The sequence below is a fragment of the Drosophila suzukii genome, chromosome X (assembly GCF_043229965.1).
Source record: "Drosophila suzukii chromosome X, CBGP_Dsuzu_IsoJpt1.0, whole genome shotgun sequence".
Lineage (NCBI taxonomy): Eukaryota > Metazoa > Arthropoda > Insecta > Diptera > Drosophilidae > Drosophila > Drosophila suzukii.
In genome coordinates, this window is record NC_092084.1 from 5,427,346 (window position 1) to 5,454,764 (window position 27,419).

Genomic DNA, 27,419 nt, shown 5'->3' on the forward strand with positions numbered 1-27,419 from the left:
GTGACAATCGAATCGAATCGGCATTCGTCGTCGACTTTCCGCACCCTTTCACTTGCGCTGGGAACTGACTGACTGGGGAAAATGGACACACGATCTTCGATTCAAGTTTGCTAAGATTTATTGTGGGTTTGCTTTCTCGAATACACTTGCACTGCAATGAACGAACGCTTTTGCAGATTCCACTGGTGGAGTTGGCAATAACTACTCTCTATGCATAATATTATTATTGTTCTGTTTTTTTATTGAGTTTTTTTAAATGTTTTTGTTGGTTTCTTTACACTTGTTTTTGTATTGTATTTCTCTCGTTTGTATCTTGTTTGCATAATAAATTATAGTTAAATTAAAAGTAAAATGTTATCAAGTTAGTAATTTTTTTAGGTTTTCAGGCGGGGTGGTGCTGGTGGGTCGGGCGTTTTGGGGGTTGTTAAAGCAGTAAGGTCGTGGTTAGTCGATCGGCTGGGATGAAAACATAACAAACTAAATATAGAGTGGGGACCGTGGGAGATTGGAAGATTGGGAGGATGGGTGTTTGGGCGTTCGAGGGTGGGGAAATGCTGAACATAAACAATAAGCGCAAACATTCTCTCTCTGCCTGTCCGTCCCTATATATATAGTCAATCGTGTATGTATATATATAGCTTATACAATTAATTAAGTGTTTGCTTGTTGGTTTTCTCTTCGTTAATTATTTTACTACTAAAAATAAGTTTCTGCCTTATTTCCAACTTATTGTTTTGCGGTTGTTGCAGTGTGTTGCAGTTTTCTTCTGGTTTTTCCTATTGGTTCGTATTTGGTTGCTGTTCTCCTCAACTACACATATCCAACTCTCTCAATATCAGCGTCGTCATATCGATATCCAAATCCCGATCCGATCCAGTACAATCCAATCGAATCTCTCCCTCGTACCTCGTCCCTCGTCAATTACAATCTACAGCTTCTGCATCCGTCGTCCGTCCATCTCCCTCTGGCTATAAAAGGATCAACTCCAGCTCCTCCCGCGTCTCCCGCTCCTCCTGCTCCAGCTGCTTACTTCTGGACCATCTTGACCAGCAGATCGGTGGAGAACGACTTGGGGCGCTCGATGGGCAGGCCGAGGGCACGGTCCCAGACGAGGGAGGCCAGCACGCCGAGGGCGCGGGACACACCGAAGAGCACCGTGTAGTAGTTCATCTCCTTCATGCCGTAGTACTGCAGCAGCACACCGGAATGGGCATCTACATTGGGCCAGGGGTTCTTCACCTTGCCGGTCTCGGTCAGGATTGGTGGCACCACCTTGTAGATCTTGGACACCAGCTGGAAGGTCTCGTCCTCAGGCAGGTGCTTCAGGGCGAACTCGCGCTGGCAGGTGTAGCGGGGATCGGTCTTGCGGAGCACGGCATGTCCGTAGCCGGGCACCACCTGAAAAACGTTTCAAAATAGGTTGATTAACATCTTTGGCATTATATTTTGGCAAAAACAAAAAAACTTTCTTAAGGCGTATCCAAAAATAAGAAATTAATCATGCCAACAGAAATGCTTAAGGGGGAAAAAATATAATATATCTGGACGGCCATTATTTTTGTTTTGAATGTTTTTTGGTCTTTTATAATAAGCATTCTGTATTCCATATATGTATTACATAAAGTGGAGAACAGAATATTTAAAATTGGCATCGTCCCATCTGTATACCGAACTACTTGTGGGCTTAAAGCATAGGGAGAAACCCTCACCTGTCCGGACTTGAGGGTCTTCCAGATGTACTCCTTCAGCTGCTCCTCCGAGGGATTGTTGCCGGCCTCCTTCTGCAGCTTGCGCAGCCACACGAGCACCTCCTGGTTGGCCAGGCCGTGCAGGGGACCAGCCAGACCGTTCAGGCCGGCGGCGAAGGACAGGTAGGGATCGCTGAGGGCCGAGCCCACCAAGTGGACAGTGTGGGCGGACACGTTGCCACCCTCGTGGTCGCTGTGGATGGTCAGATAGAGACGCATCAGCTCGGTGAAGGGGGCATTGTCGTAGCCGAGCATCTTCACAAAGTTGGCCGACCAATCCAGACTGGAGTCGATCGAGCGGGAGCCCTTGCCGCCGCGATAGGTGTTGCAGTAGATGGTGGCAGCCACCACGGGCAGCTTGGCAATCAGATCCATGCTGTCCTCGTAGACGTACTCCCAGTACTTGCTCTTGTGCACACCATCCGAGTAGGCCTTGGCGAACTTGCTGTCGTGGTTCAGGGCGGTGACGGCGGCGGCGAACTGCGACATTGGGTGCAGGGTGGTCGGCATGTTGTTCAACATGGTGACCACGTGCTGGGGCAGAGCAGCACGCTCGGCCCACTCGCGGGACAGCTGCTGGACTTGGGCCTTGGTGGGCACCTCGCCGGTGAGCAGCAGCCAGAAGAGACCCTCGGGCAGGGGCTCGGTGCCGCCATCGGCGGCCGGCAGGACCTTTTGGCACTCGGGAATGGAGAGCCCGCGAAAGCGGATGCCCTCGTCAGCGTCCAGCACCGATGTCTCGGTGACCAGGGCCCTGATGCCGCGCATGCCGCCGTACATCATGTCGATGGTCGTCTCGCCCATCTTGGTGGCGCCATGCTGCTTGCGGAAGTTCTTCACGCGCTCCTGCTCCTGCGGCACCTTGGCGGTCAGCACGTCGCGCAGGCTCTTGCCATCGGCGGAGATCATGCGAACGTAGGCACCCACATTTGGCAGTTTCTGGAAGGGATCAATGTGGAAATCAAGATGAGTTCGGGGCTTTTATTGGGGGAATTTCATATGAGATGACAGTGAGTCAGTAAGGGGGGGATTTTGGAGAGTTGGGCTCTTTCTTGGAAGTCCCTTTCTTCTGGGGACTTTACAACTGGGGACTGACAACAAACCAGTTTAGGTATGTATTTGGGTTGTGATAATAAACATGTTGTATATAAAATGATAGCCATATTGGATTTCAATATATTTTTTAATAATTCAAAATCATAGGAATTGTATCGAAACTCGGTTGCTAGCCCCCAGAGTGCACAGGCAATCCCGCTAATTCGCAAAAGCCCGAGAACTACGAGCACTTCCGGCCACTGTTATCGATTGCAATCGGTCGTTTTGGCCGTCATTGAACGGCGCTTCAAGTACAAGGCGAAATGCATGTGCACCAAGTATGGGGGTTCGTAATCCGCCGTCTGTGACAGTCTGAGCTCAGCTGATAAGGCTGATAGAGCTGCACTCGGTCGTTATGTCAGCACTCCAACATTATTCCCATGACTCAGCTGGGTGGTGCGTCAACGAACTAGTTCCCCGTGGTTTGACGAACTTTGGGGCACCAACAGTGGCCGGGATTTAATTCAATTCAACTTAATTGGCGGTTCACTGAACCGCCCACAACACCTGAGTCAATCGCAATTTTTTTTTTACTTTTTCGGAAGTTACCAAGTGGGAGATCGGCACGAGTCGAAAGCCCAAATCAAAAAGGCAGAACCAAAAAATTAATCTGAGATGATATTCGCCTTGGGGCGTAGATATGGGGGCTCTTCAGTTAACAATTGTATCATACTTTAAGTTTCTATAGATCATATGGAAATATTTTAGTTGTAATAAACCATATATGTATGTTATATTATTATTTTGATCCCCTGTAGTTAGTATTAAAAACTGGAAAATATTTTGTTTACCAAAATACATTGAAAGCAATTAAAATATTGAACCCCCCTCCCAGAACGCCCCTGGTGATCTTATGCCACGCGTTGGCATTCGTAAATCGAAACGAAATGGAAATGGAATTCCGAGCCGCGTTTTGAGCCCGAGAGTCCAATTTCAATTCCGATTCCGCTCGGCCGGCGCAAAGTGCGATTTTATTTCTGATTGACAGCCGTAGTGGCCCCCTTTTTCCCCCACAGAAACAACCCCCATGTTTTTTGTTTTATTTTTTCTTGTTGCGCGGCCAGTGGGTCAACAAATTCAATTAACCAAGTGAACTTGTGGCGCCGCCTGCAAAATTGAATTGCATGATTTGCGGACCAAAGCAACCGGATTCTCTTCAACATAAAGCCCCCAAATTCATTGATAAGAGCATTTTAGGCCAGCTTTTGGGGTGCATGTATTAATTACCCGATAATAGCCGAGTAGAATACCGAAAACAGGATGATATAGGGGGGAAATAACACTGGTTGCCAACCGCAAAAGTTGGTTTACGTTGCCACTAAAGAGGCACTGGAAGAAAAGTATATGTATGTTTATAAAATCTCTTATCTAATCTGCTAGACTCTGCAGTCAGATAAGACATCAAAAATGTGTAACTTGGAAGTAAACAGTTCGAAATACTTTTATTTTGGATTAATTATTTTTCATACATATGAGATAATTCCTTAAAGAATTACATGATATTATTTAAAACCTGATATCTCTTCGATTAAATAAATTTTATTCGTTCGGAATTCATTATAATATTAGTTTTTTAACTCAATATTTTTCCCCAGTGCATTGTGAAATCGGAAACCCAAGAGATCGCGAAAAACGTCGTTTTGTAGCTGATGCTACGCAAGCCGCAAAGAAAACGACCATATATCCCACGAAGAAAATGATAATTGAGCGGTCAGGTGGTCAGGTGTGCGGTTTGTGGCTCGAATGGTGGAGAAAGGCTTGCATAACACTAATAAAATGGAATACCAATTACCACGCACCACAATACACCCATATACCACACTACGTTAGCTATCTAATCACTAATGCTTCATTATTTTATTTTTTTTTTGAGGGGGGTACTTGAAACGGGCCTCAAGTTGGTCGAGAATACATTTGTATACAATTTGAGGGCTCACTATCTGGCGCAGAGGCGCGCGTTCATCTGCTGATAAGCCGAACGGCAAGTAATCCAAATGAAATTCAAGGTCTCACGCGCCGGCAATTATCGCATGTCTAACTAGTCGTAGTCGCAGTCTTAGTTTTAGTCTTAGTCTTAGTCTTAGTCGTAGGTTGCGTTGTCATCAAGGAAGCGATTCGAAATCGGAGTCGCGTGTTTTGACGGCGCCAGCAGACTTCCTTTCGCCGCCCCAAAACGATCGAACGATCCAGTAATTATGCAATATACAGAAATATATGTTAGTATACTTCATTAAGGTGCAAAAACGGAAAACCTTGAAAATGCCGGGAAAGCCTCGAGCCACGAGTACAGAGCAGAGTTGTCATCGAGGTGAGCCGCAGATGACCCCGTATCGATGGAGCTGGAATCAAGTGTTCTCGCACCCAGACTACAGTGATGCTTCCTCAAGAAGATAATATACTAGTTCGTAAGGTTACATTTTAAGGAAAGTAATATTTACATGGTATGGTATTATAGTACGTTTCTTTTTACCGACACCGAACCCAATTGAATAAGTTAATTAGTGTAATTTTCCTATTGTATAAGGCATATGAACCATATAAATTCGCAATTAACTCCATGCAACTAGAAAGCCCATTTCCGAACGATCACTGTAGTTCCATTGCATTTGAATGATCATCACGAAAACTGTTTGATCTCACTGTAATGGGTTGGGGATCGGGATGGTAATGGGGGTTTTTCAAAGGGGTTGCGGGCTTTGGATTTGAGAACCTTGGGTTCTCCTTGCCTCGCGTGACGTTTTCAATTCGGTTTGATGATTTCTGCTATTAGAGACCGCTTGTCAGTCGTCTAATAATTGCAGTCCGAGTTAATCGTCTTAATTACGTTTGCCATTCTCTATAGTTTTTATTGTGTCTCCGAAAGTAAACAGACATCACACAATCGCATCGCATTGAAAGTACCGCCTGACGTAATCCCGCCACTCAACTTAACTCAACTCAACTCAACTTAACTAAAATCGGTTCGGTTTGGATCGGATCAGTTGAACAAACTTCAGACGTCTGTTGTTGCCGGGTCGCATGTTTTCCCTTAAGTCAGTCATTTAAAAGCTGTAAAAATTCTGACTAAGCAAAGATCATAATGGGGCTTTTGCGAGAAAAGTAGGCATGCGTCGTAAGCAGAGACTAATTTACATATTGCTTTGGCTAAATTCCGGTTCTTGAAAAGTTTTCACATTATTTTTTGTAATCTCAGTGTATTCAAGAAATGAAAGGGAAAAAGCTTAAAAAACTGATAAGCGAAATGGGCTACTCGCTTTTTCAGTATAGTTAAAGAAATTGACTACGAACAATGAAAATAGATGGTGATTATGGCATTTAATATCACGGATCGGAAATACGAAAAATAGGAATAGGAAAAAGTTCTTATTTCAAACATATAGCCTTGTTTCGACTTCTGCCCAGTCCATCAATCATTTAGATACATTAGTATCTTTAAAACCGCCTTGAAACCGTTGTTTATTTGTTATCTGACAACAAATTTGCATGTTGAATCCTGCTCATTTGCGCATTGCGAAATCGCCTAAATATAAACACAAATAAAAATAAAAAACTGATTGAGTTAACACCTTATTTTCCCAGTTGGTTGGGGGGCTTTGCGTGTCCGCTTTATCAGCGATATGGCTACGTCTACCGATCATGTGCCCAGCAGCAAATTTGTCACGCTTATCAGGCCGAAATGGAGGGGGGTCATAAAAGGGGGCTTTTACAGAGACAGGGCGGGGCTTTTTCGGATGGAACCACCCCACCAGAAAGTACAATTATCAGTTATGCTGATATTTCCTCAATTGGGGACAGTACTTAGCATCATTGTTTGCAAATATTAATATAAGATTAATATGTTTACGATGTATTTAAATGCAGTTAAACAATGCATTGTCCCGCCAAGGTGACACTGTTATTGAGCCACTTGCATTGCATAACCCTTAGATTAAAACATATTATTGTAAAATCAATAGGTTTATTGCAATCCGTTGATTATTTAACTTAGCATATAAAAAGTAAGTATGAACATTTCACATACTATCAACGTCTGCATAATAAAGCTTTTATTGGTGAGAAAAACCCTGTTCTGATAACCAAAAGCATAGGTTTATTGATAAGAAATGGTAATATATGATAGTTCTATTAATTATTTATTGTACCGACGATAAAGCTTGAATACTTTCTCTATAAAGTTTTATCTATTTATATATGGAACTCTTCTGGCGAAATACCTCACATAATACGCCCCCATCGATGCAAAGATTTGGGGCCCCTTTATCTCGTATATATCTCGAGACCTCAAACTTTCCATGACGCCCGTTGGGCGGCGTTATCTCGCGCATAACCAGAATTCTGGATTGGTAATCCATCCATCCAGGTGGAAAAGGTCCACTTGAGCTTTGCCCACTGGTCATAAAGTCCCGATTTAGATTCCCTAATCAAAAAAAAATCCACTGCGACCGTAAAACTTAATATACAAATGATGTGTACATATACAGAGTATAAATTATGCATTTGCTCTTATGCAATCGCTGATCATCTGTTTACTTTTTCGCTTTTTCTTCTGTTTTTTGCCCTCTCTATCTCTACACTCTCTCTACTTTCTTTACTCTCTCTCTCTTAGTTTGTTTTGGGGAAAAAGGGCCGTGGGCGTTACGTAAGAATCGTCACGATTTGTGACGTATTAGCGAAGAGGCGATAAAACATTTCGCGTGTTGCCATTTCGACAAGCTACGTCAAACGCAAATAAAACAACCGTTTATTATTTTGTTTTTGGCCAAAACACTGAGCAAAAAAGGGGGAACTTTTATAATTTGTTGCCTAAAATAAAAAAAAACCTGCTTGAATATTAAATGGAAAGTAGACAGAAAACAAATGAAGCTTTTTAGTCAAAAGCCTTATGTGGCTTAACATTTACAGCCATTATTTATAGACAAAACAAGTAAATGGCTAAAACAAAAGTTAAATAAATCGCCTCTGCCGACGTCAAAGCGTTTTTTTTTGGCACTCTGCCAGCGTCGGCAGAACAAGAAGAACAAGAACCGGGGAATGTGCATAACATTTGGCCAATCTACACGGTGAGAAATAAGTTTTATTTTCTTTTATAAAAAAAAATCGATCCTTTTCAACCTAATTTACGAAAGTCTAATTATTTTAATGCCAATCTGACTTAGAATTTTTTATGCTAGACTTGTTATACCATAGATGTATTTTCAATTTTTTTTCACACGTCTTAGGATGACCTTAATTTTTTCCGGTATAAATATTACCCAACGCAGGTCAAAGAAAAACACCCCCGAAAAAAATCAAAAGGAGGCTCGTCCTGCGAGCCCTTTTTTCGTGTGTATGTGTGCCAGCCGACTGTGTGCGTGTGATATTGATTTTTCAATTATCATATCGCAGATTCTAACTTTTCGATTTTTTTGTTGTTTAACATTATGCAATCCACACACATGCAATGTGCATCGTTGCCGGTGGGCGGTGGGTGGTGGGTGGTGTTTGGTGAGTGGGCGGGCTGCTCCTCCTTCTCCTTTAAGGTCATTCGGCGGACACTTCTCTTTTGCAAGAACGAGATGGTATTTTTTTGTCTTTCTTTTTTGGCAACAACAACAATAACGTGACACGCATGGGAAAACGGAACAAAAGAGAGGGGGAAAAGAGTCTCTGTATTTTTCTCTCCTCTCTCGACACACTCTCTTACTCTCTTTTCCTTAATTGCGCTCTGCGCCGTGGCAGTTGTTTTTGTTGTTGTAAATTTACAAGAATAAGGTAAGGTAAGGCCAAAAAAAAATGTAAGCCGGACTTGTGGAAATTTCCCAAATAAAATGAAAGAACCCAAAGAAATTGGGCGGGCCAAAGAGAAGAGTTCGTTAAACCCGAAAAAACAGAGTTTTATTTTTAGCGACATTTCGATGTTGCCAAAAAAGCAATGGGCGATTATGTAATGTATTAGAACAAAACACACATAGACGACGACACGAACCCACACACCCGCAAGGGGGCACTTATCATTTGCCAACAACAATGAAGCGAATAAAGTTTCTTAATCGCAAGCACATGGCTGGAAATTCTTCTTTTTTTTATACCAGCGTGACGTGCGTGGAAGAAGAAGAGCGGGAAGGAGGCGGAGGCGGAGTAGGAGAAGGTTAAGAGGGGGAAGAGGTAGAAGGTGCTAACAACAGAAGCGACACACTTTACAGTTATTCGAAACGGGAAGGAAAGGTGGAAGTGCTAAATCCCAGGAGTCACTGGAAATACACTGAGCGAAAATACAATAGAATACTAGTGGAAACTCACCTGTGCCTCGGTCAATTTGCGTGCGGAAATGCGATAGAGCGACATGGCAATGCGATTACGTACGGCTGCGATAGAAGAAAAACACTTTCGCCTTGCTAGAAAATCCCTCTCGCACTGAGAAAAACACAGACACACACAGAAAAAAATTGCCTTTCCTTTTCCTGGAAGTGAAGTGTTCTTTTCGTGGGTTTCTCGGCTAGCAGCTGCGCGGCAACTGAAAGGCCCGCGCGCATTTTCAACGGGCTGTGGGAAAAAAAACCCACCCGCTAACCCCACGCAACGGTGTTTTCAGCTTGCCTGCCGTAAGGTCACACTAAAGGTGGGCTGGCACCCAAGACACCCACTCTTTGAATTGTACTCCACGGTTTTGAAATGCATATTAAGGGCCAACTGATTAAATAAGATTAAGGGTTAACTCTTGTCAATACAAGTGTTTCCTTTTCCTTCAAAACTCTAGAATTAAATTAGTTTCCACCCCCAATCAGAGCTGCCAACTTGGTCATTTTCCCGCCAAACGTATAGTGGTCAAAGACCTTTGCTGATTTTCCAAAAAACCCTCAACTCCAATAATTTTTTAAAATGTTCAGAGCCACCTGAACCACTTAACTTGGCAGCGTGCTGTTTTTCTGGCAATTTCAGGACAAGAATTTCCTATTTTACATACAGTACATACAAATGTACATATGTATGTGTTCTACTATACAACTTCACAATTTTTTCAAGCATGTTTTTCGGGCTAAAAAACTCACCTGCGCTTCTGAGACTTGCTTTAAGGCCTCAGGATCCGGCTGCTGCTGCTCCTTCAGTTGGCCCGTAGTATCATCCTTCTGCTTGGAGCCCAATCGTTGGAAACCAAAGGGATTGGCATCCCAAATAGACTTCTTGGCCAAAAAACGATGTTGCAAATAAAAGTAATTGGCCGAAGAGGCACTTTTAAGGCGAATGACGAACATTAGTCTTTTGGTAGTATAAAAAGTAAAGAAATTAAAATTGTTTTACTCCGACTGTCGTCTCTTTTCAAGGAATACAAACTAGTGATGTACGAAATGGAAATATTTTGACAGGAAAGTGAGTGCAAGCAAACAAGATCTGACATCGATTAAATAATCAATAATCGTTGAAAATGCAATGATTAAAATCGGCATTGAAAATGTGTCTTTAAGTAATCAACAACGAGAAAACTTTCCAGAAAATGAATAAAGAAAATGTTATTATTTTCATTTGGATGTCAATGAATTGTGCTACGAATATGTTCATTTTACGAGGTGTATAATATTCCATATTTTGGCTTATATTTCGAAGAACTTTTTCAAAAATTAGCATATTTTTTAGTGTTTTTTGTTAGGACTCCAAGTTTGTGGGCGTGATCATTTAAAAATGGGTCAAACCAAAATTCCAAAATATTCGTTTTAAATTGAAAATAAAGCTAAGCTTATGCCCAATAATATTAGATGTTTTCCCACTGTTTGCGAGGCCACTATCCGTAGCTAGCGGAGGGCAAAGCTCGATATTAACAAATCGATAGCAAGGAGAATATCGGAAAATCGGCAATACTTACATCACTAGGTGTTATGCAAAATACGTCATTTTTTTGACTTTTCGACAGGTTTTTTCCCTTTAAACGAGCGTAAGTGGTGATTTTTCTGGGGCTAAAGCCAACTTACATATCCGATTGCCCGCAGGAGGAGTCACAATGGCGACGGCCGTGCCGCATTGCCCCCCGAAACAGGATCTGCCCCCGCCGGGCGGCTACAAGAAGATCCCCTTTGCCCGCGTGCCGCCCAAGAGCTACTTTACAGGTGAGCCATATCATGGAATATCTGAAGATTAAGGCTATATATGCTAACCCCCGATATCGGCAGGCTTCACCATGATCGGCAGCTATGTGGCCGTCACGGCCGTTGGCCTGGGCATCTACTACTTGACCGCCAAGAAGGTGAAGCGCGACGAGATCGAGATGCGATCCGCCCAGAATGTCATCTTCCCCATTTTGGTGGCCGAGCGGGATCGGGAATTCCTGCGCCAGTTGCGCCGCAACCGGGACGAGGAGGCCGAGCTGATGAAGAACGTGCCCGGCTGGGAGGTGGGCACCTGGTACGGCGAGCCCGTCTTCAAGACCCTGCCCGAGGACACCCTGGTGACGCCCATCTTCAAGGAGTTCTACGCCCACTCCGACTGGAAGTCGTACGCCAAGCGTGCCCACCTGAAGCTCTGGTCCTAAATCGGCCGAAGTTACTGGATTAGTTAATGCCTAAGCCTCCTCCTTCTTTTTTTTGTTTGTAGATCCGCCTAAGTGCTAAAAATATCATCCAATTATAATGTCTGATTGAGATTGGCTGAAAATGCTGAGTGTATTTGTTTTGTGTCCTGTACTGGATTCAGATTTGGAGCACCGAGGTTACCAGAGGTTTTTCCCAGCGGGGGCGTTGCCGTCCAGCTGCAAAATGGTCCCAAGAGCAGTGCTCAAAAATGGCCAAATAAAATGGTTGCGGGGAATCCCATTCGGTTTGGTTTAAAAAAATATTTAATGAAAATATAAGCGGGTAATCCAATCGTTTTATACAATAAATTGAACCTTAGGTTATAGGTAAAAATATATATATAAATGACAATATAGACATAAGCAAATTACAATTTTGGGGATTATAGGGAATACCAATAAAAAAGGTTCTGGATTTAGTATTTTTATTTAATTCACAATCAATATGACGGGCGTTTTGTGTGCCAGCATTTAGGTTTGGGTGTTATTACACAATAGCGGGTGATTTGGGGGCTCTATCATTAAGTAGTCGTAATTAAAAGTAAGTAATATATATCTATACATTGGCCATAATCGCCATCCTCGGGTGTGTCCAACGTTAGCCGATCAGCTCATCCGAATCATCCTTCTTTTAAAGCCAAAAAGGTGGCAACATAATCAAATCGTAATATGTGTGTATGTGTACAATTAGGTAAAGAAAGACGCTCTCCTTTGGAATTGCTTGGAGAAATGTCGTCGAAACCCCAAAAACAAAGCGGGTGTGTATGTGCGGCGTGGTCCGCACCATCTGCCCATCTTGATCGTCCTTTAGCCGATCATCTCATCATCTAGTTCGTGCTCTTGGGCATTCTATTGCTCCCCATCCTCATCCCCATCGTCCTCCTGCTTGATAACAACGTAACGAACTGGCGGCGGCGACTCCTGCTTCTTCTCCGGCTCCAGCTGCTGCCGTCGCCGCCAGTTGCCATCACGTTGCGGCCGCCTCTACTTCATGTCCCGACGGCGCTTGATGCTGCCATCGCAGGTGGGCAAGTGGCGCTGCAGGAAGCCCTCGAAGACGAACTTGCGGCCGCAGCGCTCGCAGCTGAATTCACGCTTCTCCTCCACCTGCTGTTTGTGCTGACGCAGTGCCTCCGCATTGGAGTACTTCTCGCGGCAAGCATCGCAGGCATACCGCCGCTTCACCTGGCCCACATCGAAGACCACGGTGAAGTTCTGCGAGCAGAAGGCGCATTCGAATTCCTTCACCACCACCTTTTTGCCACCGTGTTGGGCGGCAAGGGCCACCGCCTCGGCCTCCAGCTTGTCCTGGTGCTTGTGCGACTCCATGTGGGCGGTGTACTTGCCCTCGTCGACGAACTTGCGATAGCAACGGGTGCAGCGGTACGGCTGCTCGCCCGTGTGGCGCATCATGTGCTCCTTGAGGTAGGCCACCGAATTGAAGACCTTGCTGCAGACCTTGCACTTTCGATCCTCGGCGGAGACCTCGTTGCGTTGGCGCAGGCAAGCGCGCATGTGGAGCTTCAGGGAGCCGGCGGCGCTGTAGCAATTGCCGCAGTTGGGGCAATAGAAGGTCTTGTTGCGGGAATGCGGATCCTGCTCGGCCTGGTCGATGGTGCCCTCGAAAACGATGGAACCGACCTCGTCATCGTCCTCGTCCACCTCGCCCTCTTCGTGCTCCACGGTCACGATCTCGTCGTCATGGTCCAGCTCCTCGCCCTCCTCCAGCTCCTCGTCCTCCTCGGCATCCTCGACGTCATCGTCGTGCATGTTGGGCACAATGTGGAGGATGGTGTGGGTCCCGTCGCCCTGCTCGATGGTCTCCACCTCCTCGACGGTGCTGTTCTCGACCAGCTGCTGCAGGGTCACGGCATGGCCGTTTTCATCGATGATGACCTCCTGGGCATTGGCCAGGGCCTCGTGCTCCCGATCGCTGAGGGTGACCACCGCATGCTCGGTGTCATCGTCGTCGGCGGTGGCGTAGGCATAGGTGTACTGGGCCTCCTGGCCGTCGTCCTCGTGCTCGTGGTGCAGCTCGTGCCCCTCCTCTTCCTCCTCCCCCACCTCGTGCTCGTGCTCCTCCTCCTCCTCCACCTCGGGATCGTGCTGGATGACCACGGGCACGATCTCCTCCTTAACCGTGGCGTACTTGACACGCTTCGCATTCATTTCGCTCGGCTTGGATTCTACTGAGTTTTTTCCTAAGGGATTTCCGGAGTGAGTACGTCCTGCTTCGGGAATATTCCGAATCGAAAAGAAATTTGACAGGAGAGCCTCCTTTCCTTTTCACCTTTCAGTTTTCCCGGCTGACAGCTCCTCTTACCACCTCGCCTCTCTGCCCTGCTTACCTCTCCTTCACCTCGTTCCACACGCTATCTCGCTCGCTCCGCCTGGAAGCTATGGGCCAGCTCCGGCTCTCGGAATAGGAATCGGTATCGGTATCCAATCCCCGCCTGCTTTCTCACCAACTTCTTTTTGGCGGCCTTTCGCTCTGGTTTTTTTCCACAATAGTCAACACTATGCGATTTTAATATAAAATTTTTGTGGCAACTTCGGCAAGATGGTGGAAAAGCAGAGCTGCATGCGGTCTGGCCCGCTGGATGACGGATTTTTTAGTGCCTTCGTGGTTTTCCAATGGTTTTTGGTATTTTTTTGGGGCTCTTATTTATCGGTGGTGTTATCGAGCAGGCAATCGATTGTGTGCACGGGGTGGCAGCGCCGACAGTTGGGCGCCCATTTCAAAAGGTGGTTGGAATGCATGGTGAGATTTGCTCTAGTTTATATATTTTTTAGCCAACGTTTTAAATATTTCTTCACAAATAAATGTATAAACACTCCTTGTGTTCTGTTGCACAAATTTCCAGCAATAAGTTACATTATTTTTTTAAAATAGTTAACCCATCAAAAATTTATATATTTTTTTAAAAGTTTTTTGTTTAATCCGTGCATGTAGAACTTATAAATAAAAGTATAAGTCTTTTAAAAAATGTCCTTATCTAAATGTGCACAGTACATTAGCTAAACCCCATGAGGAAGTTTTTCTGTTTTCTGTTTTTACGAAGCTGTATAGATCCAAGAGTAAACCCCCTTTTGGCCCCATTTTCCCCATTTTTAGTGCTAGTTAAAGACATTAAGACGTGCCCTGTCGTGGGGAAGATGTCAGGGAAATCGGCGATACTATTTTCGCCACGGCATTTGTCACGTCGCCAAGCAATTTTTGCATTTGGCTGCGATCAATGGTCACTAAAAAATTCGCCAGCGCCTCGCATCTAAAATTAGAGCGGCTATATGTGGAAATTGCACTTAGAGTTCGGCCATTCGGCTGTCACCTATTCATTGTTTTCTCGTTTTTCGCGGCATATTTATTAGCGGGCGTGTCACTTCTTGACCCCCCTGAAAAAACGACCTTGAACCAATTATCGCCGATTGACGATCGATCTGCGATGTCGGAAAAGCTCGTAACTGACTCAGCCGATCGTCAATTGAAGATCATTCAGCGAATTCCCATGAATGGAAAGTTTTTGCCCGCTTAACCCTCTAACTGCTATTTTGTATAGCCATATTTGCTTGCCAAATGATTGAATAGATATCTTACAGCTGTAATATCCATAGAAACAGAATATATTATTAATTTGTAATCATTTACTATTTGTTATTACTTTTTATTTAACATGATTGTGAAATCAGCAGTAACTATCATCTAATTTAAAGCATTCCGGAACTTAAGATACTAAAGTGTCTACGTAAGCACAAATAGTTGGCTTGAGTGGGAAAAGGGTTAGTGACGCACTATCACATGAGACCCAAGATTGCAATCTAAATATCCCGAGTCGATTGCGTCAGAGGGGGGTACAAAGTACCAAAGTACAATATATGTATTACTATACGTACCCATCCCATCATGGATATCCGATCGGGGGAACGGGTAAATGTAAATATAAATCTGTGTCAACTTGTGCTTAGCGTAGCAATCACTTTTCCGTCCAGATGAATGAATGGCAGTTGCCAATTGCATCAGAACATATTACAAATTGTTTAAGTATATAAAGCATTTTCATTTTTTAGTAGATTGAAATATTATCTTATGATATTACGAAGAGTTACATATATTAAATCATACAAAGTATTTGGAAGATGTATTCTAGTCTATATTTTCACAAAAATAAACCTAAGCAAACACTTAAATACTTTTTATATCAACTTCATTATATCATCATATTAAATCTCGAAAATGTTGTACAAAATACCAAACAACCTAGTGGGGTCTGGGAAAATATTTATAAATTGATAAGGGAATTGTGGTAGGTTGAAATGAGTGCCAATTACTATTTTCGTACACTTCCCGCGAATCGCCCCATAAAAAGGGCCTCTATTATCTGAAAGTCACATTTCTACAATTTTACAACTCTCTGCGATCATCGACAACTCGAGATTGGAACGAATGGAAAGGCTATAGCTATGCGCAATTTTTGTTTACACTGAGGCTCGAGAATTCTTGAATCTTCCATCGTCGGATCGATTTCGATTTCATATTTGGATGGGAATGCCAGCATACAATAACCACATAATCTGAAAACGTGCCTCAAAGAAGGTCTTATTTCGGTTTATCAATGTCATGACTACCCGATTTCCAAGTCCCCGTCATCTAAACATCAAAATTTGCAAAACTTTACACTGGTTTATTGCAATAAAAATTTAAATAAAACAAAGAATGTAATCGATAGGTAACTCAAGAATCAAATTGTATCTATGTATAAAATTATTTGCTTTGATATTTTTAAATTCTTTCGCGTTTTGAATAACAACACTAAATTGATTTCCCATGCAGCTTTAACTTAATGATTGCCTGAAATTGTATTGTGTCGATTTGATTGAAACCCATTTAAATGCATATGGTGAAACGATACCAGAAATTTCTGGAAAATTCCATGTATTTCGAAATGCTCAAACTAAAATAAAATGCCATCGTATTTTGGTGGCATTATAGTAATGGGGTTCCCCCGGGAGAACACCTGTTACCGTTTTGTTTTACTACCCAATTACCCACAACTTACGTACTATTTTCCTTTTTTTTTTGAGATTTGAGCATTTTCTAATAGTTTTGTCATTTTACAAAGGTTTACCGCGCGTTTCTCCCCTTTCATTTTCCGCCTCTTATCGATCAAATTCACTTGGCGCCGAGGTTTCAGCCAATGCAACAGCTGTTTCAGGGGGTTTTGGGGGTGCGACCGGGCGGAAAAGGGGGTGGCACGCAATCAAAAGACACTCATTCACGAGTGGAAATTTCCATTGCAATTTTTAGTGTAACTGAAGCGGCTTCCCTTAACCCTGGGCTGCCAAAAAGTGGTTTAAGCCCTTTTAATAAAAGGTGTTATCTAAATGATTACTAGTTGACTAATATACCTTTTTCTGGATGAAACTAAAATATATATTATGATATATGTAATATTATAAGGAAAAACCTCAAGAAAGGAACGCAGGAAAACTGCCCTTGTATATTCCATAACTTGAGTTATGGGATACCTCGCTGAATTCGTGGTTAAATTCTCTAATACTCTGCATTCAAATTAATTATTTAAGAGGGGGTCAAAATTTCAGCCCATTTTCATGTTCGATTTTTCCGTATTTCCAATGGATTTCAGAAGGGGAACCAAAAACTGGACTTCTAAGTTCCATAACTTGATCTATTGCTAACCGATCTTAAAGTGGGATACCTCTATGAATTCGTGGTTCAATTCTCTAATAATCTGCATTCAAATTTATTATTTAAGAGAGGGTCAAAATTTAAGCCCATTTTCATGTTCGATTTTTCCGTATTTCCAATGGATTTCAGAATGGGAACCAAAAACTGGACTTCTAAATTCCATAACTTGATCTATTGCTAACCGATCTTAAAGTAGGATACCTCTATGAATTCGTGGTTAAATTCTCTAATACTCTGCTTTTAAATTAATTATTTAAGAGAGGGTCAAAATTTCAGCCCATTTTCATGTTCGATTTTTCCGTATTTCCAATGGATTTCAGAATGGGAACCAAAAACTGGACTTCTAAATTCCATAACTTGATTTATTGCTAACCGATCTTAAAGTGGGATATCTCTATGAATTCGGGGTTAAATTCTCTAATAATCTGCATTTAAATTTATTATTTAAGAGAGGGTCAAAATTTCAGTCCATTTTCATGTTCGATTTTTCCGTATTTCCAATGGATTTCAGAATGGGAACCAAAAACTGGACTTCTAAATTCCATAACTTGATTTATTGCTAACCGATCTTAAAGTGGGATATCTCTATGAATTCGGGGTTAAATTCTCTAATAATCTGCATTTAAATTTATTATTTAAGAGAGGGTCAAAATTTCAGTCCATTTTCATGTTCGATTTTTCCGTATTTCCAATGGATTTCAGAATGGGAACCAAAAACTGGACTTCTAAATTCCATAACTTGATTTATTGCTAACCGATCTTAAAGTGGGATACCTCTATGAATTCGTGGTTCAATTCTCTAATAATCTGCATTCAAATTTATTATTTAAGAGAGGGTCAAAATTTAAGCCCATTTTCATGTTCGATTTTTCCGTATTTCCAATGGATTTCAGAATGGGAACCAAAAACTGGACTTCTAAATTTCATAACTTGATCTATTGCTAACCGATCTTAAAGTGGGATACCTCTATGAATTCGTAGTTAAATTCTCTAATAATCGGCATTCAAATTTATTATTTAAAAGGGGGTCAAAATTTCGGCCCATTTTCATGTTCGATTTTTCAGTATTTCCAATGGATTTCAGAATGGGAACCAAAAACTGGACTTCTAAATTCCATAACTTGATCTATTGCTAACCGATCTTAAAGTGGGATACCTCTATGAATTCGTGGTTAAATTCTCTAATAATCTGCATTCAAATTTATTATTAAGGAAATGGTCAAAATTTCAGCCCATTTTCATGTTTGATTTTTTCGTATTTCCAATGGATTTCAGAATGGGAACCAAAAACTGGACTTCTAAATTCCATAACTTGATCTACTGGTTACCGATTTTGAAGTGGGATACCTCTATAAATTTGTGGTTGAATTCTCTAATACTCTGCATTCAAATTAATTATTTAAGAGAGTGTCAAAATTTCAGCCCATTTTCATGTTCGATTTTTCAGTATTTCCAATGGATTTCAGAATGGGAACCAAAAACTGGACTTCTAAATTCCATAACTTGATCTATTGCTAACCGATCTTAAAGTGGGATACCTCTATGAATTCGTGGTTAAATTCTCTAATAATCTGCATTGAAATTAATTATTTAAGGGAGGGTCAAAATTTCAGCCCATTTTCATGTTCGATTTTTCAGTATTTCCAATGGATTTCAGAATGGGAACCAAAAACTGGACTTCTAAATTCCATAACTTGATCTATTGCTAACCGATCTTAAAGTGGGATACCTCTATGAATTCGTGGTTAAATTCTCTAATACTCTGCATTCAAATTAATTATTTAAGAGAGTGTCAAAATTTCAGCCCATTTTCATGTTCGATTTTTCAGTATTTCCAATGGATTTCAGAATGGGAACCAAAAACTGGACTTCTAAATTCCATAACTTGATCTATTGCTAACCGATCTTAAAGTGGGATACCTCTATGAATTCGTGGTTAAATTCTCTAATAATCTGCATTGAAATTAATTATTTAAGGGAGGGTCAAAATTTCAGCCCATTTTCATGTTCGATTTTTCAGTATTTCCAATGGATTTCAGAATGGGAACCAAAAACTGGACTTCTAAATTCCATAACTTGATTTATTGCTAACCGATCTTAAAGTGGGATACCTCTATGAATTCGTGGTTCAATTCTCTAATAATCTGCATTCAAATTTATTATTTAAGAGAGGGTCAAAATTTAAGCCCATTTTCATGTTCGATTTTTCCGTATTTCCAATGGATTTCAGAATGGGAACCAAAAACTGGACTTCTAAATTTCATAACTTGATCTATTGCTAACCGATCTTAAAGTGGGATACCTCTATGAATTCGTAGTTAAATTCTCTAATAATCGGCATTCAAATTTATTATTTAAAAGGGGGTCAAAATTTAAGCCCATTTTCATGTTCGATTTTTCCGTATTTCCAATGGATTTCAGAATGGGAACCAAAAACTGGACTTCTAAATTTCATAACTTGATCTATTGCTAACCGATCTTAAAGTGGGATACCTCTATGAATTCGTAGTTAAATTCTCTAATAATCGGCATTCAAATTTATTATTTAAAAGGGGGTCAAAATTTCGGCCCATTTTCATGTTCGATTTTTCAGTATTTCCAATGGATTTCAGAATGGGAACCAAAAACTGGACTTCTAAATTCCATAACTTGATCTATTGCTAACCGATCTTAAAGTGGGATACCTCTATGAATTCGTGGTTAAATTCTCTAATAATCTGCATTCAAATTTATTATTAAGGAAATGGTCAAAATTTCAGCCCATTTTCATGTTTGATTTTTTCGTATTTCCAATGGATTTCAGAATGGGAACCAAAAACTGGACTTCTAAATTCCATAACTTGATCTACTGGTTACCGATTTTGAAGTGGGATACCTCTATAAATTTGTGGTTGAATTCTCTAATACTCTGCATTCAAATTAATTATTTAAGAGAGTGTCAAAATTTCAGCCCATTTTCATGTTCGATTTTTCAGTATTTCCAATGGATTTCAGAATGGGAACCAAAAACTGGACTTCTAAATTCCATAACTTGATCTATTGCTAACCGATCTTAAAGTGGGATACCTCTATGAATTCGTGGTTAAATTCTCTAATAATCTGCATTGAAATTAATTATTTAAGGGAGGGTCAAAATTTCAGCCCATTTTCATGTTCGATTTTTCAGTATTTCCAATGGATTTCAGAATGGGAACCAAAAACTGGACTTCTAAATTCCATAACTTGATCTATTGCTAACCGATCTTAAAGTGGGATACCTCTATGAATTCGTGGTTAAATTCTCTAATACTCTGCATTCAAATTAATTATTTAAGAGAGTGTCAAAATTTCAGCCCATTTTCATGTTCGATTTTTCAGTATTTCCAATGGATTTCAGAATGGGAACCAAAAACTGGACTTCTAAATTCCATAACTTGATCTATTGCTAACCGATCTTAAAGTGGGATACCTCTATGAATTCGTGGTTAAATTCTCTAATAATCTGCATTGAAATTAATTATTTAAGGGAGGGTCAAAATTTCAGCCCATTTTCATGTTCGATTTTTCAGTATTTCCAATGGATTTCAGAATGGGAACCAAAAACTGGACTTCTAAATTCCATAACTTGATCTATTGCTAACCGATCTTAAAGTGGGATACCTCTATGAATTCGTGGTTAAATTCTCTAATACTCTGCATTCAAATTAATTATTTAAGAGAGTGTCAAAATTTCAGCCCATTTTCATGTTCGATTTTTCAGTATTTCCAATGGATTTCAGAATGGGAACCAAAAACTGGACTTCTAAATTCCATAACTTGATCTATTGCTAACCGATCTTAAAGTGGGATACCTCTATGAATTCGTGGTTAAATTCTCTAATAATCTGCATTGAAATTAATTATTTAAGGGAGGGTCAAAATTTCAGCCCATTTTCATGTTCGATTTTTCAGTATTTCCAATGGATTTCAGAATGGGAACCAAAAACTGGACTTCTAAATTCCATAACTTGATCTATTGCTAACCGATCTTAAAGTGGGATACCTCTATGAATTCGTGGTTAAATTCTCTAATAATCTGCATTCAAATTTATTATTAAGGAAATGGTCAAAATTTCAGCCCATTTTCATGTTTGATTTTTTCGTATTTCCAATGGATTTCAGAATGGGAACCAAAAACTGGACTTCTAAATTCCATAACTTGATCTACTGGTTACCGATTTTGAAGTGGGATACCTCTATAAATTTGTGGTTGAATTCTCTAATAATCTAAATTTAAATGGTACTTTTTAAAATATGTCAAAATTGTAGGCTATGTTTATGTTGGTATTTCCAATGGTGTTCAGGATGGGAACTAAAAACAGCACCCGACTTTGAAGCTAGTGTATTATAAGTTTAAAACATCCCCAATTTGGATAAATGTTTGTTCTGAAAGGCACACTCTTGCTAAATTATAAATATAGAATGAAAACTTGGGAAAGAAGATGGGTGAGTGTATTAAAATAGCTATAACATGTACTTCCTATAGTAGGAAAGTAATTTTCTAGAGCAGGCTCATTAAAAGCATCTGAATTGCAGCGTTACATTTAGATTTTCCGAGGCTAATTGATCGACTCAAAAGCGGCGCAATCAGTTGGGGTTTTGTGATTTTCACTTTTTTGGCACAGCCCGATTGCCAGCGCAACCAGAACGACCCCCGCGGGCATGCATGGGTTTAATTGCATTGCTTCCCCCTGCCTCTCGCTCGCACCTTCAGCCCGCCCGCACGCCCCCTCTGGCTCTCTCCCGCTTTATGTGATTTTTGTTAATGCTAATGGCATGTGGATGAGCGAACGGGTGCACAGTGGGTTTAATTAGGGGAACTACATTTATGGCTTGGAAAATGCATAATTGTCTATGCTCTCTCAAGTATAACAAAAGTAAATGTTTGTAATGATTTAATTGCAAAATTTGTTTAAACAACCTTATGTATTTACTTTCTAAAAAGAATTATACAACCAAGAAATTTAGCTGCAAGTGTACTACTTACCTTCGGAGTACAATATTTTGGTTGTTTATTACACCGTTTGGCCCACTGTGGGCCAACAATGGGACTGACTGTCTGACTGTCTGACTCACTCGCTCTCGCACTCACCTGCCTTACTCACCCACTCACGCTCTCCCCCTCCCCCTCCATGCCCCCATATCGCCTTCTCCCTCGCACACGAAAGTGCAGTGGCATCGACCGTTGATTTTGCTTTGTTGTCGTAAATTGTTCGCTTTATGCTGATTGTTATTGTTTCTTTTTTCTCTTTTCCGTTTTTAGGCGTAAAGGAGAGAGAAGGTAAAGAGAAGTTAAAAAGGGGAGTCCAAAAGAGGATTGCATGTCGGGTTTAACTTTTATTTTAATGGGTTTTCTTTCGCTTAAAATTATGTACAGAACAAACTAAAAAAAAAGAGTATTGAAAAGCTAACTTCGAGGACCGAAGACTAAAATACCCTGGGAAATATGTAGTTTCAGTCGACAGCTAACTATAAGTTAAGCTATTTATCTTACAAGTCATATTCTCAGAAACAAACTCACTACCAACACCTTAAGAACTGAAATCTTTCAATAATCTCATTTGAAAATGTGGATATAAGTATATAGGGTATAAGTCACAATGGAACTTGTAACAATTTTATTAGGTTCCCAAATTTTAAAACATTTTTAAAGATACAAAAAAATTAACTGCAGATACAGTTTCTTAAATATTATATGCTCTATACAAGAAAAATCAGAGACTTTAGCTAATTGGAACTGGCCTCATTCCGAACTCGACTGTCGATTGTACGGGGTCTTCCCAAGGGTACTTAAACACGCAATATTATAAGGAATAAATTAAGAGCAAGGTCTGTACTGTGGTGAACCCTTTTCTCAAGGACTTTGACTACTACTATGAACGACTGACCACGACCGTTTCGACGGACTGCATTTCCCGAGTTCCGGGATTGGCACTACTACCATTACCAGTACCATTTTGGGTACCATTACCATTATGGGTTGGGTTCTGGGTCTGGTTCTGGTTCTGGTTTTGGCTGGGCGGCGGCTCCAGGGGCGGCAGACCCACCAGCTTTTCACTTTCCCGCCATAACCAGTCGGCGGTCTCCATGTTCCGAGCCCAGGGAACCAGGGGCCAACGCATGCAGTCCGAATAGTAGCCACCCGTCGAGCCCTCCAACTGGGGATCGAGTGCCAATCGCAGGGTGGTCTGGGCCCCTGCCTTCGGTGTTTTGAAGAAGTACAAAGATCCCGTCTGGAGGACGCTCTTCATCCAGCCGGGTCCCGCAAAATGACGATTGAGCTCCGTGCGCACAACGCCCGGATGACAACAGTTCACCGTGACCGCCGAATTCTTGAGGATCGCGCTCAGCTTGCGGGTGAACAGGATATTGGCCAGCTTGGACTGGCTATAGGCCCCAAAGAACTTGCCGTACTTCTTCTCGCTCATCAAATCCTCCCGGTTAATCCGTCCAAAAAGGTGAGCCGCCGAACTGACCACCACAATTCGACTGGGCGAACTGTGTTTCAGGCGATCCAACAGCAGATTCGTGAGCAGAAAGTGTCCCAGATGATTGACCCCAAACTGCTGCTCATAACCATCGGCTGTCAGGGTGCGGGGACAGGCCATTATCCCTGCATTATTGATCAGAAGATCCAACCGGGTCTCTTCGGCCTTGAAACGCTCCACGAAATTCCTCACCGACTGCAGCGAGCCCAGGTCCAGAGTACGATTGAAGAGCTGCTGGTTGCGACTGCGATCCATGATCTCCAGGCGGGCGGCCTCGCAGCGCCCGGGATCCCGACATGCCATATAGACCCGGGCGCCCCGCTTGGCCAGCTCCAAAACGGTCTCCTTGCCAATGCCCGTGTTGCAGCCGGTGACGATCACCACCTTGCCGTCGATCCGGTTGGCCTTCCGGTAGGCCGGTCCTTGGATGCACTTGCGCAGCAGCCACATGAAGAGCGATATGCCGAGGGCGATCAGGAGAATCAGCACTGTCCAGGCCCAGAAGCCACGGAAGCACAGGGTCTTTTCGGCAGATTCGGCGGCGGGATCGAAACCAGGTGGAAATCCTGATCCTGGCACTGATCCTGGGGGCGTGGCAGCCTCCGACATAGCTGGCTAAGCGATCGATTCGATCGATCGGTGATTCTCCGGTTTCACTGGCGGTCTCTTCGGGTTCGGTTTGAATTCTACACAAAAGAGAGAAAAGAAAGTTTATATATGTATGTTTGTACATGGTTATCCGAAAGGAAAGGGGAAAAGGGCCACTCCGAAAAGGGGTACAATGGGGTAAGGTAAAAATAAGTCAAGATGGGAAATCTCAGGAGGGGAGTGACCAAGTTGAAGGCCCCGCTGACCCCGAAATCTCAAGTGGTTTTGCACCTGAACAACTGGTTTCTCGTAATTCACTTAAATTGTTCGCTGCGCGTTGTATCTAGCAAATCATTTTAGATTTAAAAGTCATTACATTTTATGGCATTACAATGCTGCCTAGAATCCAGATTCAAGCATTTTAAAATGGCTTAATCAAATGTATTGTTACCAGAGGTCCGGGCCTAGAACTTTATATCTAAACCATAATTATTAGACTTTGGACACTGGTTAGTATTGGAAGTTCACTAACTTTAAGTACCCATTCAATGAATAAATGTTCTTTAGGCCCAATTATTAATTTGATAATCATTATAGGACACTTAAAGATGGTGGTAACATAAGAGAAATTAAAATTCTAATTTAGAAATCTTAATTTTTCATATAGTTCAATTAATCGAATTATTGTGAGTCGGTCAACGCCCGGGCATAAGAACTTTCTCTATGGTAATGGAATTAACACCTGAACATTTTCTTAAACGAAGGCTAATATATTATGGATTTTTCGGTGACAAGGGCTCCATGACTTTCCCAAAGCGGATGACATTTATTCAGTTAATCTTTAAATGGCTTTTGGATGGATTTTGTGATAACCTCTCAAAAACCCAGGATTTCATTGACAATTTTGGCATTCCATTAATGGGAATTACTCAACTTTCTTTTGCATGCCAAAGACTTACCAAATTGAAGTGGCCTTTATGAACGGAGACTGTTTGAATGCTGGGAACTGATGTTACCTCGATATTACCACACGAATAAAACTTTTGGGATGTCAGGTGGTTGTTTCGCACATTTCCCCGGGGTTGTTTGCTATATTTACTCGATCAGTTAGTGCGACCGATCCGAAACTGTAGTTACTGGGCTACTGATCTACTGGCTGCGTGTCTAAGCCTCTCGCGCGATCTTGGCCAACTGACTGACTGACTGCCGTGGAGTCCAATTGCTCGGCGCCTGGCTTCGACTTCCAGTGGTTGTGGTTCCGAGCCGTGTTAACGCGTCAGAAATAACCTGAAAAAAATTATTCCGAGGCGTCTGTTATTAACATGCTGCCTCTGCCGCTGCTGCTGCATATGCACTAGGGTGGACCCTGGTAATATCTATAGGTATCTAAGTATCTATTTAAAAAAATAAAGGAAATCACTCATACGCAGTGTTGATGTTCAGTTGTTGCAACTAGGAAACATATATAGGTTTTAACATTCTGGTCTGCTTAATGTTCTTAATGTGTTAATTATGCATATTTATAAATATATAAAGTAACATATTAAGTAACATATATTTATGTACATATATCATTTGGGCCTATGCGTCGTATGCGTAATTTAGCCATCTTTATTAAAAAGGGAATTGTGGTATTTCTTTTACTTTGGATGTGTTGATTTTGCTAAGAATCTGTGATCTTGATCTGCCTATGAAGGTCCACCCTAAATGGTTACAGTGGTTCTCGGTCGGCGTCGCTGTCGCTGCTTGTTGTTTTTGTGGCCAACATACCAAAGAAGAGCAGCACCAGCTTGGCTTGAATTTCATTTCTTACCAATTTGCTGTTCCCTCTCCTTTTCGGTGCTTGTGTTCGACTTTCACTTGAAACGTTGTTTTTCTCTTTTCCCTCGGCTCGTTTGTTTTGCTCACTCGTTCGCTTAAGCCGCGCTCGCTTCGATGCCTTTTGCGGTCTCCTCCTATTCCTGCTTCGCTTTGTCTATCTCTTTGCTTTGGTATTCCGATTCGCAGCACGTTTTTGATACACAGAAACTAAATCATATGAAGATCGAATAATATTATGATGATAATTTAAAAATAGTTTGCATACATATGTAAATAATTTAAAAAAGATATTTTGTGGGCTTTTGTTTTCAGAGAGTCATTCAAAAATAACTTCGATTTATCACCATAATATCAAACTCTTTTTACGGTGCAAGAGAGGCAACATTCCAGTCACCTGATGACTATTTTCAGGGGGATCACTGACCCCGCCTTAAAGCCAAGGCCGAGACTTTGTAAAATTAATTTCACCTGGGCAATTATACCTGCACTTAAGACCCGCACTTTGACAGTAAAACTGAACATCGAAAACGCCGGAAAGTCGCACTGCAAAAAATGACAACAAGACGGAAATCAATAAATGCCGCTAATCGAAGGCAGGCCGTGAGTTGAATGTCCTTGACACAGGCCAAAAGGCAAGGCGCAGGGGTCACGGGACCAAAGCCGGTTTACGTTTTCCGCATTTTCAGCATTTTTGACTACGTGCTGTTCCACACGTTCCCAAAAAAAAGGAAGAAGAGAGCGGGAGAGTGAGCAGCGTGGAAGGGAGGCCAGGAAATCAGGGGAGATGAGAGAGCAGGATAACGGAAGTGAGATGGGTGTAGTTTGAAAGCCTTACACACCAAGGGGGTCAATATATTATCAATCTATTTATGAATTCAAAAGGGCTTGAATAGCTCTACTTAAATTTAAATATTACTCACTTAATTTTTTAGCAACTGCAGTGGCAGGATTTTTCCAAGCGTTTTGAAAAAGACTCTACTTTCTTAGGGACCGTCCCTATTTTCCCTAACACATCAAATATTTTTCAAGCTGTTCTTCTTGCTATACTTAATCTCGTTGAACAGCTTAATCCACACTTCTTATCTGCTGCATAAAGAGCTTTTGCAGCATCCACAAATAGATTCCACACCAGGTTGCCCATCCCACGATCAGTAATCAGTGCTACTTTGACCCTTTTGAGCGTATACACTGTTATATTTTACACCATAAACTCAAGTGAGAACAAAGCTTGGTAATTTGATTATCAAGCAAGTTTTGTCAATATATTGCACGGCCTAAATGAATTTGTGCCCAATAAAATATGCACTTTACGCTTGCAATAATTAAATAACCGTAACGAAGTTTGTCAGTAGTTTTCAAAGAGGGTGGTTGTGGGTGGTGGTCCCCCTTTTTTCCACCGCCCCTACGCATATGGCGAG

At 41.7% G+C, this 27,419-nt stretch overlaps 4 protein-coding genes across 5 annotated transcripts; 1 reads left to right on the plus strand and 3 right to left on the minus strand.

The window, feature by feature from the left end:
- Nucleotides 1-215: 215 nt before the first annotated feature.
- Nucleotides 216-10,090, minus strand: kdn (citrate synthase). 2 transcript variants are annotated; one of them, XM_065868004.2, is made up of 3 exons: nucleotides 9,872-10,090; nucleotides 1,710-2,687; nucleotides 216-1,398 (listed from the first exon to the last, which is right to left on the minus strand). In XM_065868004.2, the coding sequence occupies exons 1-3, from the start codon at nucleotides 10,073-10,075 to the stop codon at nucleotides 1,027-1,029; spliced, it is 1,554 nt and encodes a 517-aa protein (XP_065724076.1). In that variant the 5' UTR covers nucleotides 10,076-10,090; the 3' UTR covers nucleotides 216-1,026. The 2 variants fall into 2 exon arrangements, with proteins under 2 accessions (XP_065724076.1, XP_016936917.1); XM_017081428.4 differs by lacking the exon at nucleotides 9,872-10,090 and adding an exon at nucleotides 9,123-9,355.
- A 512-nt stretch (nucleotides 10,091-10,602) lies between these two features.
- ND-B16.6 (NADH dehydrogenase (ubiquinone) B16.6 subunit) lies at nucleotides 10,603-11,465 on the plus strand. Its single transcript, XM_017081296.4, has 3 exons — nucleotides 10,603-10,749; nucleotides 10,805-10,921; nucleotides 10,985-11,465. The coding sequence occupies exons 2-3, from the start codon at nucleotides 10,816-10,818 to the stop codon at nucleotides 11,341-11,343; spliced, it is 465 nt and encodes a 154-aa protein (XP_016936785.1). The 5' UTR covers nucleotides 10,603-10,749; nucleotides 10,805-10,815; the 3' UTR covers nucleotides 11,344-11,465.
- A 163-nt stretch (nucleotides 11,466-11,628) lies between these two features.
- Nucleotides 11,629-13,986, minus strand: LOC108014988 (zinc finger protein 771). The gene has a single exon (XM_017081210.4). It carries the CDS (start codon nucleotides 13,549-13,551, stop codon nucleotides 12,367-12,369), a length of 1,185 nt encoding a protein of 394 aa, XP_016936699.1. The 5' UTR covers nucleotides 13,552-13,986; the 3' UTR covers nucleotides 11,629-12,366.
- An 8,442-nt stretch (nucleotides 13,987-22,428) lies between these two features.
- Nucleotides 22,429-26,994, minus strand: LOC108015421 (retinol dehydrogenase 12). Its single transcript, XM_070997274.1, has 5 exons — nucleotides 26,922-26,994; nucleotides 26,267-26,544; nucleotides 25,994-26,208; nucleotides 25,140-25,467; nucleotides 22,429-24,278 (listed from the first exon to the last, which is right to left on the minus strand). Exon 5 carries the CDS (start codon nucleotides 24,199-24,201, stop codon nucleotides 22,978-22,980), a length of 1,224 nt encoding a protein of 407 aa, XP_070853375.1. The 5' UTR covers nucleotides 24,202-24,278; nucleotides 25,140-25,467; nucleotides 25,994-26,208; nucleotides 26,267-26,544; nucleotides 26,922-26,994; the 3' UTR covers nucleotides 22,429-22,977.
- Nucleotides 26,995-27,419: the final 425 nt, after the last annotated feature.